This window comes from Centruroides sculpturatus, unplaced genomic scaffold (genome assembly GCF_000671375.1).
Source record: "Centruroides sculpturatus isolate CEXI.00-Female unplaced genomic scaffold, Cexi_2.0 scaffold2041, whole genome shotgun sequence".
In the NCBI taxonomy this organism is placed as follows: domain Eukaryota; kingdom Metazoa; phylum Arthropoda; class Arachnida; order Scorpiones; family Buthidae; genus Centruroides; species Centruroides sculpturatus.
Window position 1 is genome coordinate 32,220 of NW_019386218.1, and position 14,698 is coordinate 46,917.

The window sequence follows — 14,698 nt, forward strand, 5'->3', positions numbered from 1 at the left end:
GTGGGAAATTTCACGATAACCTGGCATTTTCACAAACTCAGCCACCCTTCGGTCCACATTAGGCCGAGTTTTCAAGGCTCTACTGTAATGGTATTATATCTAATTAAATTTATCAAGAGATGACACTTAACACCTATCTCTAGTCCAAAATACTTGACTTTTAATTAATAATTAGTAGAATTATTATAACCAGATGTAATCCAGCAATCGTCTGACAATAAACTAAAAATCAGGTTATTGAATGTTTATATTTGTATATTGTTTATATAGTTATTCTAATGTTTTGGATACCTATTTATTGAAGCTTATATGGAAACAAACATTGCTTTGTTGAAATAATTTTCCCAAAACATTAAAATGTCTTTAAAATCATTTTATTTTTTAGTATAGTATTTAAAATGTCCACTCAGACTTATTTTATTAACAGGACGTATTATATCGACGTCTTTGTTCAGCAAAAGTTAAGAAAGCCTATCAGAGAAAACAAACACAGTCTGTTTTCTCTGGTGAAAAATAGGCTGATATGTTTTCTGATAGGCTTTCTTAACTTTTGCTGAACAAAGACATCGATATAATACATCCTGTTAATAAGTCTGAGTAGACATTTTAAATACTATACTATAAGATAAGGACATAGAGGCATATGACTTAATACATTTTATTTTTTGTTGTGTTACAAAATGTTTACATAATTAAATGTGACAGGGTATCTTGTTTTTGTTGAAGTATTATGCTTATTCAAGAGATATGAAGTGCTACTAGATCTGTTCAACATCTACTTATTAATGGAATATATTATTATTCGTGTCATAAACATTTTCAAGCCAATATCTGTTTAAAGTAAGTTTAATGCATTTTACACTTAGTTTATGATGTTTTAGCTTAAATAGTAATTAATAGCATCTGACCCCAACATATCAACCAATAAATACTTGCAACTAACTTACAATTGCAAGTGTTTCTAAAACTTCATCCACAATCTATATAAATAAAAATGTAAATGTTCGTTTGTTCAAAACCTTAAATCTCTGAAAGTTCTTCACCGATTGTTTTGAAATTTTGACCCAACATTGCATTCGAATACATGAGTTTTTATATACCTACTATTATATAGATGTCAAATTCACCCCATGGGGGAGAGGGATATGATTAAGGCTTACCGTGAAGAACTCAGCTTCTATTATACTATTTTAGATGCAGTTTTTTGCGTTTTAATAGGGTAAGTCAAGAGAATGTATACTAAAAAGGTTTTTTTCAAAATTTCCCTCACGGGAGACGTGTTAATAATGGAAGTGTTAGGATAAAGTGATGTGCAAGATTTACAGGCGCAGATGCGGTTTTTTGCGGAAAATCGAACATATTTTTAGATCCATCTAAAAATTTTCTAATTAGTTGGAAACAGGGGGAACTAATTCTTGCATTCTGTGAGAATGGGTAAGATTGACTATAATGTAATAATCTTAATCTTCGCTATTGTTAAATTTTTTGCCCAAGCAATGCCAGGCTTATCTGCTAGTATAAAATATAATAATTTGTGTAATATACATATACATAAAAACTAACTATCCTCACCAGGAACAGTATTCTTATCTCTAAAACAAACGCAATAAAATTCTATTAAATAAAAATTCTGAATACCATACTTGATTTTGAGTAACAAATACCAGCTGCCCAAATTTCAATTTCTCTTGGTTACTCAAAATTAACTTTTTGAACATTTAATCAAATTAATTGTTTTAATCTAATAATATATTACATAATATAAGTACACTTACTTGATTATAAGAATATTGATCAGACGTATGATTATAATCATAAGTTTGGGGAGGAATTGTTGGTGTAGAAGCCATGTGACCATATTCAAAAGTTTCCTTTCCAGGGGTAGAATTCTGAATTGTTCCAGGTGGTGGTACCCATCCTCCCATCCCCCAAGATCCTTCCCAATATCCCCCCATCATATCTCCTTGAACAAAATTTGGATCTAGAAAAAAATATTTTAATATTAAATGTAATTACGAAAGCAAAATTTTATTCAATCAATATTTAAACTACAGAGACAACATGAAAGTTTCTTACAGGCTGTTTATTACATAAACCAGGGCTTCTTAAACTTTTTTTATTCACGACCCCATTTATGATTGTTATTTATTTCGCACCCCCCCATATAAAATAAAGATATATATAAATTTGCAAAAACAATAATGGTGTACTACCACAGTTCACTCTTGTGTTACAATGGAACAGAGACAACTGAATACACTGAAAAGCAACAACACTACACTAGTTCACACTAGTGTATCTGAATTGTTGTCTCGCTGCACCAGAAGTGACACAAAGCGCAACTCACAAAACCTATGACACAAAGCGTGCCATTTTCAAACTCTCACAAATTACTTTCAATATTTTGCATTAAAATTTCATGACCCCAAGATTTCGCTAAGCGACCCCAAATGGGGTCGTGATCCATAGTTTAAGAAGCCCTGATATAAACAAACAAACAGGCAGATTTCTTTATTGTGCAATTAAGGCAAAATAATCATTAAGTAAATTAAAGCAAAACAACTGCTGAGATTAATTAAATTACCAATAAAGGTATCTGGCTGTTTGTTTCATATTTGAAGTAATCATCAGGTTGGTTGTATTTATTGTATAAACTGCTTAAGTTTAAAAAACAAAACAATAATAATAATGTTCAATTCTTAAACTTTTCTCTATTACTGAATCATTCCAACAATTTTATAATTTAAACACATTTCTGCTTTTATGGAGTATTTTGACACGAAACATCTCTTCATTTAGTACGTTCAAACCACTTGGTTTGTCTTCAGAGCAATCATTCTAACATTTCTAACACCTTTTCTCATGTGAAAAAGATTTGTAATGCAATTTTGGAAGAAATAACATTTTCAAATAATAAAAACTAATATATTTCAGTAAGAGTTAATAAGATAAGTGTCAAAGTATTAACAGAAGTTACTTAAAAACTTCAATATCAAAAAATATGAACACAGAAAGCTCCAAAAAACTTTGGGTTCTGAGAAAATCTATTAAAAATTCTCTTAAACTCTAGAAGCAAACATGTTAGATACTTTACTGATTTTCTTACAAAAATTTATAATATAGGCTAGATTCCAGCAGACTTATAAATCCAATATTCATAACACTTGAAAGAAAGAAAACAAAAATAATAGCCAATGATTGCAATGATTATAGACAAGTTTGAAGAATTATATAAACACAGCACCTTTAAAAAGAACTAGAAACAAAATTGATATTGTAAACATTCAAATGGGATTTCAAAAAAATAAGAGAATTAAAGCAGACATCTTTGATGCAAACAGAATCATAAAGAAATTTAAAATTAAAAAGAAATTTATTTGTACTTCTTATAAACTGTTTTTGACGTCATAGGTCAACAAACACTTTTCGTTTATACTAGAAAGGAAAAGGACAATAGCAGCTCTAATGCCCTTAGATTAATTGAAAACTTATATAAAAACTAACAGTAAGTTTCATAAGAAACAAGAAATTAATCAACCTTTCCATATTGGAATGAGAGTTGGGCAAAATTGCCTTATATTACTCCTGTTATTCAATTTGTACAATGAAGATATATTTAAAAATCTGATAAATACAAAAAATATAATAAGAATCATCATCATCTGAATATCTGAAATTAGTTACATGTAAATTAAATTAATGAAATTAGTTACATGTAGTTACATGTTTTTCTCATAGGAAAAAACTAGAGAAAAAAATTACAAAAACTTTTAAATGAATATTAAAAGTCTAATCTCTCCAAATCTTTATAATCTACCTTTTTCTGCTTTCTTGGAGACCATCAGAGTATCTTCTCTAAACCCAAGTACTTTCAGGTCTCTCAGCCCATCATCAGGGGTAAAGATTGCTGTAAAAAGTTGTAATATTGAATTTATCAGCAACTGTTTTTAAAATTCATATTGCCTTTAAGCCAGCAGAACATTAAAATTAAAAATTAACAAATATTTGTAGTTGCAATTTATCAGCCATCCTCAGGTTCAAATACAGGAATAAAACAAACAGTTTTATTCTAAACATTCAACTTTCATAATTATATGCAGTTTTAAAAATTTATTTTTAAAGGCTAGTTTGGGAGAAATAACATTTTCAAATAATAAAAACTGATATATTTCAGTAAGAGTTAATAAGATAAGTGTCAAAGTATTAACAGAAGTTACTTAAAAACTTCAATATCAAAAAATATGAACACAGAAAGCTCCAAAAAACTTTGGGTTCTAAGAAAATCTATTAAAAAATGCTCTTAAATTCTAGAAGCGAACATGTTAGATACTTTAGTGATTTTCTTAGAAAAAATTTATAATATAGGCTAGATTCCAGCAGACTTATAAATCCAATATTCATAACACTTGAAAGAAAGAAAACAAAAATAATAGCAAATGATTGTAATGATTATAGACAACTTTGAGGAATTATACAAACACAGTACCTTTAAAAATAACTAAAAACAAAATTGATATTGTAAACATTCAAATTGGATTTCAAAGAGATAAGAGAATTAAAGCAAGCATCTTTGATGCAAACAGAATCATAAAGAAATTTATTTGTACTTCTTATAAACTAATGTTTTTGATGTCATAAGTCAACAAACACTTTTTGTTTATACTAGAAAAAAAAAGACAATAGCAGCTATAATGCCCTAAGATTAATTGAAAACTTACATAAAAACTAATAGTAAGCTTCATAAGAAACAAGAAATTAACCTTTCCATATTGGAATGAGAGTTGGGCAAAATTGATTTATATTACTCCTGTTATTCAATTTGTACAATGAAGATATATTTAAAAATCTGATAAATACAAAAATATAATAAGAATCATCATTATCTGAATATCTGAAATTAGTTACACGTAACTCATAGGAAAAAACTAGAGAAAAAATTACAAAAACTTTTAAATGAATATTAAAAGTCTAATCTCTCCAAATCTTTATAATCTACCTTTTTCTGCTTTCTTGGAGACCATCAGAGTATCTTCTCTAAACCCAAGTACTTTCAGGTCTCTCAGCCCATCATCAGGGGTAAAGATTGCTGTAAAAAGTTGTAATATTGAATTTATCAGCAACTGTTTTTAAAATTCATATTGCCTTTAAGCCAGTAGAACATTAAAATTAAAAATTAACAAATATTTGTAGTTGCAATTTATCAGCCATCCTCAGGTTCAAATACAGGAATAAAACAAACAGTTTTATTCTAAACATTCAACTTTCATAATTATATGCAGTTTTAAAAATTTATGTCATTGTCTTGGAACAATATAAATTTTAAAAAAAGAGATAAAAGCATTCCAACATAATCTGAAATTAAATAATATAACCTTTGCTCATTGGCAAAAACCATGTATCTTTTGTATAAAGAATAAAGAATAATAATTATCATTGAACAGTCAATTTATTTACACATCTTTGTCAGCTTACAATGAATAATAGAAAAATTGCAAAGGTTAAGGAAAGTTTCCTGAAAAACAAAACTCTGTAGTTCTGGGGAAATTAAAATGCAAATCAGGTTAAGATTAATAAAATTCTTTAACATGATCAACAGCTCTGTATGACATGGAAACTTAAATCATTGGCAAAAATATGGCAACTGGACTCAATTTGTGATAAAGCTAACTAGAAAGTTGCCAAAGATTTATTCTAATTTAATCTAAAATTTCTGGAAGAAAAGAACTGGCATAGAGCAAGACTTAAACCTGCAAACCCATTTACAGTGCAGAAACATACACAGTGCCGAGGTAAAAGCAATAGTGTAGCCAAGAACCAAGGAGGACCACGGGCACTAAAGTCATTCCAGTTGGCACCATGAGTGACCAGTATGGTTATATTTAAATTAACAGTTCTGGTAGCAAATGCATCTGCACAGTATGCAGGATTACAGATTCAAGTCCCCCTCTGAACCAACTCTTTTTTTTCCATTAATTTTAAATTAAATAAATAATTAAAAATTAATTAATTATAATTATTAAAATTGTCATGAGATGGAAACCTAACAGCCTACCTCTAGTCAAATTATAAATAACTATTAAAAATAGGGTTTATAGATTTATTTATATACACCGAATGATTGGTGGATTACATTGGGCTATAATAATGCTTCTAATTATTAATTAAAAATCGAGTAATTTGGCCTACAGGTCTTCATAAATTTAATAATTATAATTAAATTAATACTTAATAATTAATTTAGAAAATTCTAGAAGAAAAGAATCGGCCCAAAGAGAGACTCGAGCCCACAACTCCCACTTGCTGTGTAGATGCATTGTCAGTTACAGTATCTGGACCTCCATCCAATTGTTGTTTCCAAAACTATTAATTTAGATATAATCACACTGATTATACGACAGTTGAGGGTTCGAGTTCCACTTCAGATCAATTCTTTTCTTCTAGAACCTTCTAAATTGATTATTAAATTTATCAAAAGATGGCATCTAACACCTATCTTTTGGCCAAATTACTTGACTTTTAATTAATAATTAGTAGCATTATTATAGTCTGATGTAATCCAGCAATCGTCTGACAATAAACTAAAAATCAGGTTATTGAATGTTCATATTTGTATATTGTTTATATAGTTATTCTAACGTTTTGGATACCTACTTATTTAATCTTATATGGAAACAAACATTGCTATGTTGAAACAATAATTTTAATGTCTTTGTTGATATGTGTACAGCTTAACTGTAATGTTAACTTAAAAGTGATAATATTGACATCAGAATTAATTATATTATCTTGCAATATGATATCCACCAACCTACTATCTAAAGCAGTGTTTCTCAACCTCTAACAAATCGTCGCCCCTTCAATAAAACCATTACGTAGTATCGCCCCCTTCACTACAAAATTTCGATGCCGAGGGACAAGGCTAACGCCAAATTCGTACTGCATTGACTAGACTAGTGACTAGGGTAATGTTATTTGTTTAATTATTGTACGATATAACAAATAAAATATCTAATTATTCTTAATATAATGTTTTACTATATCGCCCAGAAAATTGTTTTTTGCCCCCCAAAATATAAATTGTTACTAATCGCCCCCCTGAACATGGAAAAACGCACACATGGAGGCGATATCGCCCCCGTTGAGAAACACTGATTTAAAGTATCCCAGATGACAGCACTAACTGTAGGCAATACTCTTCTCTAACTGCACCTACAAGTAAAGTAAGTGGAAACAATTTTGTTCCTGTGTTCCTGTACAATTTGTTCTCAACGGCAACCTTGTGCTAATTCCAAAGGAAATACATATAATCAAGAGAACAGCAATAACCAAATTCTAAATAAATAAACCTTAAAAATCTTTAAATGAAGTCTTTTTATTACAGCATCTAACAGTTTCAGTCAGTTAATTGATCTTTTTCAGGAAAGAATTGAAAAAAATTCTGATTTTTTACAGAACAAAATCGATATGAAACGTTTTTAAGCTTTAAAACTTTCTTAACATCTAGTGTGCAAGTCCACGAATAGATAATTAAAATACATGAACTGATAATGTACTGTACAAACATATGAATACACTAACCATAAAAACATAAAATAAAATTAATTAAATAAACAATCAAGTGATAACGGGCAACGACTGTGCCTATTTCTTTGCTGTCCATGCCTTTTTTCTTGCTGATATATTCATATTGCACCTGCTCTCCATACCAGTGAGACTTTATAGGATTCTTTAAAGTTTATAGCTTGTTCTACTTGATTGCTCTTGTGTATATGCCATGCTTCTATATATTTAAGGTGCCTCCTGTCCTGAATCTTTTGTATTATTTCTGCTCTTTTCCATTCCAGAAACATGTCAGGTTTGCTATAACATACCCCGCTAGTACAGTGACTGGCTGCTCATTCTGTATGTTCCTTTATGCCCTTTTATTCTTTATTTTAATGACCTCCTTGAAGCTCCAATGTAGTACAGCTCTTTTTGCCAAGTACAGGTATTCTATAAATTCCAGGAATAAGGCTCTTGTCTATAGCTTCCTTGTCCATACATAGCATCTGATATATTGTTGGATTCCTTTTAAAGATTACCTTTTTGTTAGTAGCTGTTCCTATATCTTTGTAAATATTGCTTAAGGGTGTCATGTATTCCATCACTGTATATTCTTCTATTCTTCCCTGTTCATTACCTTCATTTTCGTCTTTTCTTCTTTTATTAATTAAGGCCTTTACTGTATTCTGATTGACTCTGAATCGCCATGCTAATCTTTGATGTGATTTAATTCTTTACATCTGTCCTGCACTTTGCTGCAATGTGTGTATGCTCTCTTTATAAGCACTGAAAGCTGCCAGTTTATAACTTGCTGGGTTGTGGGAGGTCCGTGGTATTATCAACAGGTTATAAATCAGTTTTCTGTAAACTTTAGTAGTGATTTCCCCTCCTTTCTCTACTTTTATTAATACAACTAGGGAGTGTATCTTTTTATCTTGTTCTAGCTCGAGCTCTAGGTCAAACTTGTTAGAATTGACATCTCTGAGAAATTGCTGTATATCTGGTTTTTCTTTCCATATAATCAAGACGTCATCGACATAGTGTGCATATACTAACATATGAACTTCATATTTCTATACGATAAAATTCTCTAATGTAATCAAGACCATCTCACAATGTCCTGGATATAGGACTTTCCATTGCCACTCCTCTATGTTGAGTATATGTTATATTGTTAAAATGAAAGACAGATGAATATGTAGCTAGATGTGCCAATTCCAGTATATTGCTTTCTTAGCTTTTCAGCATTTCCGATCTTGTTCAATAAGAAGTCTTGCAGATGGCAAAAACATGGCTCTAGTTTGAATGAGGGGTATAAAGCCTTAAAGTCTGATACTGTTATATAACCTTCTAATTTTAATTTCAAATTTTTCATTTTTTTGGAGCAACTCTAGCAGATGTTTTATGCTGTGTTCATGTGGAGACATGTGTGCATTAATAAAACCTTTGAGAAACCTGTTCTAGGATTATTGTAGGTGAGCAGCATTCATCAGCTACCGGCCTTATGCTTCTTTCTGGTATATGTGTATCGGCAAACCCAAACAGTCTTTGAGCTGATGGGGAGGGGACTACTATCTTTTTCATTCAGAATTCTTTTGCAAGGGTCATGTTAAAAACACATTTGACTCTTGCTTGCAACTGCTCTAGAGCCCTTGGGTGTGCAGTCTTGCATTGTGTTTCTTTTATGTATCTTAATAAAAGCTCATTATACGTAGATCTTTTTGTTAACACCATGTCCTTCGACTTGTCGATTCTTGTAAGCACTGTATTATTTTCGTTCATCCACTTTTGGCTTTCTCTTATATTTTTCCATATTGAGCGGCAGCTTGCTCTTGTATATTCATCCTTTATTTTGAATGCCGTTTTCCATCTGAATGTCTCTTTCTTAAGTTTGCTTAGCCCTTCTATTGCTTGTTCTACCTCAGGGATGATCTTTTCATATGCGAGTTTAGGCTGTGATATGTATTTATGGCCAAATTTGCAGGCCTCATTGATGCATGGTGGTGGTGTAATGTTCCAGCATACAATTGAGGAGATGGCCTGTGGTTTTATGCTACTCTGTTGTTGGTTTCTTATCCATTCCATTTTCTTCTTATAATTCTTACATATCCTTTTTGTCACTTGATTTGATAAGTTTACCAACCTGTTATTAACATCTTGTAAATTTGGATCTATTTCATACAGCTTGTTTTCTAATTCAATCAGTTTTTTCAGCAAATAATATTTTCTGTGGCATAATATATGAGCCAAAGTATGAAATATTAAAATATTTCATACTTCGCTCATATTCTTTTTATTTAAAATAAAATGTAATACTATGATAATACTAAGAATGTAAAATGTAATAGTAAGAATGTAATACTATAAGACAAAAGACAAACATGTATATGTAAATAAACATTCAATTTTAAATATCACAAAAACAATAATGTAAAGTAAGTTGCTATTTTAAATTTCTTCAGAGTAATTAGGGAAAAAAATAAACTGGAAAAAGCCCTTTAGTGAGTAATTTCTAAAAAAAAGTTGAGAAACATCATGCTAGAATAAGAAATATTTCAATTTAAAAAATTTTAAAATACAGGAAGTTCCTGAAGTCAATTAACTGAGATAAAATTTTCAAGATTATTTAAGAATATATAAAATTAACTTGAAAGAGCTACAAACTATTATTCATAATTCAGTTGCTTCTAATGAAACAACTGAATTACAAATAACAACATGCAATAATCTTATCTGCTTTTAAAGTAATTTTAAAATGTATCTTGGTTAACTGACTTTATGGCCACCTCATATACTTTTAAAAAGACTTACTCGCTCCCGGAGGAGCAACCGGACCCGAATCTTCGTTTCCTTCGACGGCCGGTATCGGCACGTGACCGGGTGGCGGCAAGTGAACCAGAGGTAGTTCACAACTTTGAGATTCGGGATTACCATTTTGAGGATTTTCTAATAATGGCGGAGGAGGCGGCGGTGGAGGAGGAGGAGCCACAGGTGGTTCATTTTGATTTCTCTGCTGCATTTGAATCCATTGCTTTGCTAGAGCTGCCCAATCAACTATAATAATAAAAATAAACATTAAATATTTTTAAATTATTTATTTGCATTAACCTGTCCCATGTTGTTCCCGAGTATTTTCGTGTCGAACTCATTTGACTTAACCCGTTGACCCCGAATATACTCGTTTCTGCATCGGAAAATTTTTGATATTAGATGTTGCTACGCATCATAATTTTTATATTAAAACAAACTTTTGAAATCAAATTTTTTGTTTTTATATTTTTCAATATATTTATTTTGTTTGTGCAAAATAAAAAAATAATTTGTAACGATACAGTGGCCACAATTATTATTTAAAAAAAAATTTTTCGTTGGGCTTAACATCGACAAAAATTCAATACGGCAGCCATACGCAATGGAGAAAAATTTCAACACGGGATAGGTTAATACAGTAGCATGTATATACAGTATTAAACAAACACTTACTTTGTTCATGTGGAACATTTTGGTAAGTAGCTGGTTGTAATGCCCACTGATTCCAAGCTGCTCCTGCCCACATAATTTTCCTAAAATTCTTAATATTATCTAAAAAATAAATTATACAAAAATAAAATTAATTGTACTATACTTAAATCTTTTTTTATTATTAAAATTACATAATCAGGTAAATTATAATAATAAACACTTTGCTAAATCAATCTGGAACAGTTTTTAATTGTTTCAAATCCAGAAACTATTACAAGAAATCAAAATATTTCAAACAAAACAGGAATATATCAGAGACAATCAGCTACAGAGTATCAATTCTGAATACATGATAAATGAACTACAAAAAGATATTTGTTAAAAGATTACTGATAAACCTGCAATCTACCTTATGTTGTTTGGCCCTTATATAAGTTTGCCTTATTTTTGGTTAACAAATAGAGACTGTGTATAAAGCAACAATTAAACACATTCACAATCTTTTAACATATCACAATTGAAAGGCATAAAATATCACACTGGACCGCACTCTTTTTTATGGACAAAATAGCACAAAAATTATGGCTATTTAATATAATTTTATCTTCATTGTTTAAAAACATTTTTTTCTAGATTTTTAGGCATGTTGCAATTCTGCAACACATGGCCTGAATGGTTTTTTTCTAATCATGTTATGCTATCTTGTATTCTCACATTAAATTTCTATCAGCATTCTATCATGAGAAAAATTTACTGGGCCAAGTGCAATTTCCATTTCCACAGGCCATGCTCTAATTGTTTCCATTATGTTTATATGGCTGGAGTGTTGTTCCGAATAACACAGTACAGAATTACTACTTACATAGTTTTCTCCACAAATTTCACAGAGTGGTCTTCTTCACACCATTCTACACCAAAGTGGCAGTGTAAATAGTGTCCTTTATGTTGAATCGTTCCTGAAATTCAACAACTCCACAATCATTGCTTACCAACTTACAAAGAAAATACCCCTGTATGTCACTTTAAAATTCTGTATGATGCCCTGATCCATAAATTGTATCAAAGACATCATATTTGCAGGAAAGTACATTGCAGAAATGTTTCTGCAAATAAGCTTGAAAGCTAGAGGATGAGCATGATAGTTATCAAGCAGGAGAATAATTTTGCTGTCTTCTGGTAGCCCCTCCTTGTTAAAATCTTCTAACAGCAGGAACAAAGTGATGGAAGAACCAATTCTTTAAGATAGCTGCTGACTCCAACTGTTAGTTTGTGCATCATATGTAACTGGTAGATTTGTCGTTTTTAAAAGCCCTTGGTTTCTTTGATTTTCTGATCATAAGCATTGGCATATTATGTGTTCCAAAAGCAGTTGCACACACAAGCACAGTGGTAGAATCTTTGTTAATTTTAAACCCACAAGCAACCTTTTCATTACCACCAACCAGCATAGAATTTGGCACACACAGTCACAAAAGTTTGGTTTCATCCGCATTGTAAAGTTGAGATGGTGACAAGCCATTTTCTTCCACTAAAGTCAAACATCTTGCTGTATTTAATATTTATCTTGTATACTAGTTCTTTATCAATTAACAGGACTTATTATACTGGATTTACAGATGCAGAAATTTAGTCTTACAGATCAGAAATAATATTTTTTATTTAGTTCACTAGTTCCTTATCCATTAACAGGACTTATTATACTGGATTTATGGATGCAGAAATTTAGTCTTACAGATCAGAAATAATATATTTTATTTAGTTCACCTGTACACATACACTTTAAACTTGTATTTCGGACTTGTTTGTCCTTCATCAGCAGGCATTCAAAATACACTTTCTACAATTAACAAATTAAATTAAACATAAAAATTTTTCCCGACAATAAAAAAATAAAATTCTTACAAATTCAGTATTTTCAAACTCTTTCATAATTCCAAATATATTTGTAATCTACTACTAGTATACAAGATAAATATTAAATTAAGATATAGGACACAAAGATATAATAATTAATCTTGCTGTATTCTTCTGCAGCAGCACAATCTGCAGAAAGCTGTTTGCCACATACATCCAATTTTCAAATTCCGTGACTCTGTTTGAAATTGCATATCCATCCATCAAAAAACATACATGGTTCTGTGATGTTCAATTTTTTATGAAGTTTCTTGGCTTTTTTCAACAAGCATGAGTGTTCACTGGTTCTCCCAGTACAGGAGTATGGAAAAATACACAAACCTTCTCTGGAAACTTGTGGATAATGTCTGTTTGAATGTTTATCAAATAATTTATATAGTAAATTTTTATGTTTTAGTGTCTTGTAAATATAGGTCCAGTATGAAAAATTCTTTTAAATTGCCAAATCTGATATAATTAATATACACTTTTACCACCAGAGAGACCTAATTGCAAATGGTGGCATAATTTGAAACTGTGATATTTTGTGTTAATAACATCCAAATTTAACTATCTTCCATCATATATAGCAAGTGATGGAGGAATGAGTAAAGAAATCCAGCACAGAGTTCAGAGTGAATGGCTGAACTAGAGAAAGATGAGTGGGGTGCTGTGTAATAAGAAAATAAATGAAAGGAAAATTATACAAAACTATAGCAAGACCTGTAATAATGTATAGTGCTGAGATGTGGGCAATTACAAGAGTGCAGGAAAAGATGGGAGAAAGTAAAGTTGAAAATGCTAAGACTAAAGGCTGCTATACACGATGGGCTAATCCTCAAAGGAGTAACCATGCATGCCTGATTTTGAGTCATTCCTGGAAGTGTGTGGGGGAAAATTTAACAGTTTCGGCGAGCTGTACCGACCACCGGAGTAGAATCGGCCATAATCGTTAGGTTAATCCTCAAAGGAGTAATCATGCATGCCTGACCTTTATAATTCTTGGTAGTTTATGGGGGAAATTTAACAGTTTTGGCGGACTGTACCGACCACCGGAGTAGAATTGAAAAACCATTTGATTTTCCTGGCGCAGTGTCAGACTGCTCAGGCCGACCTAAACGTGTGTGAGAACAATGTCTCGTGAATGTTTGGAAGAATTATTTTCTATAACTTTATTAACTTTTTATTATTTATAACCTAATAAATTAATTTTTCAGGTTATAAATTATTTTCAGATAAAAAATTTCTCAAGTAAATTAAAATTATAAATAATTTTAATACAGTAGAACCTCGATTATCTGGACTAATTGGGGATAAAGGTAGTCCGGATAATCAAAACAAATACTTTAATTTGTCTTTTAATGATAACACACGTTTTCTTTTCGATGACATATCGGTAATATTAAAAATAAATACTGTATTTAAATCGTGATCAAATTTTTAAGAAACAAACGTTCGTATTGAATTTGGACTACTACAGACCAGCGCTAACAGACTACCTATTGTTTAAAAGGCCCTCTGGTGACGCAAGAAGACAAATTTTATAAAATAAAAAGCAGTTGAAACTGCATTTTTACGAATAAAAATTTGACAAACTATTTATCGTTTTATGACGAGTAAAATTTTTTCGTCGCATTCGCGGCTTTTAAGTAATGCATAAACCTTTGAGGCGCAAGGCCCTTCGGACCACGAGGCATAGGCGGTGGCCCACGTTGCCCATACGCCGCCCTTGGTCATAGAAATGATATAATTTGAATATAAATTATTTATAAATACGTATGTCAAGTTATATTTTTATTAC

At 30.9% G+C, this 14,698-nt stretch overlaps 1 protein-coding gene across 1 annotated transcript in view; it reads right to left on the reverse strand.

Moving 5' to 3' along the window:
- LOC111614134 (arginine/serine-rich protein PNISR-like) overlaps positions 1-14,698 on the reverse strand; it is a 40,823-nt gene that overhangs the window by 21,525 nt on the left and 4,600 nt on the right. The window contains exons 2-6 of the mRNA XM_023355515.1: positions 11,026-11,124; positions 10,354-10,596; positions 4,997-5,086; positions 3,818-3,946; positions 1,776-1,981 (exon numbers count right to left, since the gene is read on the reverse strand). Of these exons, the coding sequence (XP_023211283.1) occupies positions 1,776-1,981; positions 3,818-3,946; positions 4,997-5,086; positions 10,354-10,596; positions 11,026-11,098 (741 nt within the window). The 5' untranslated portion in view covers positions 11,099-11,124. The remainder of the gene's footprint in view (positions 1-1,775; positions 1,982-3,817; positions 3,947-4,996; positions 5,087-10,353; positions 10,597-11,025; positions 11,125-14,698) is intronic.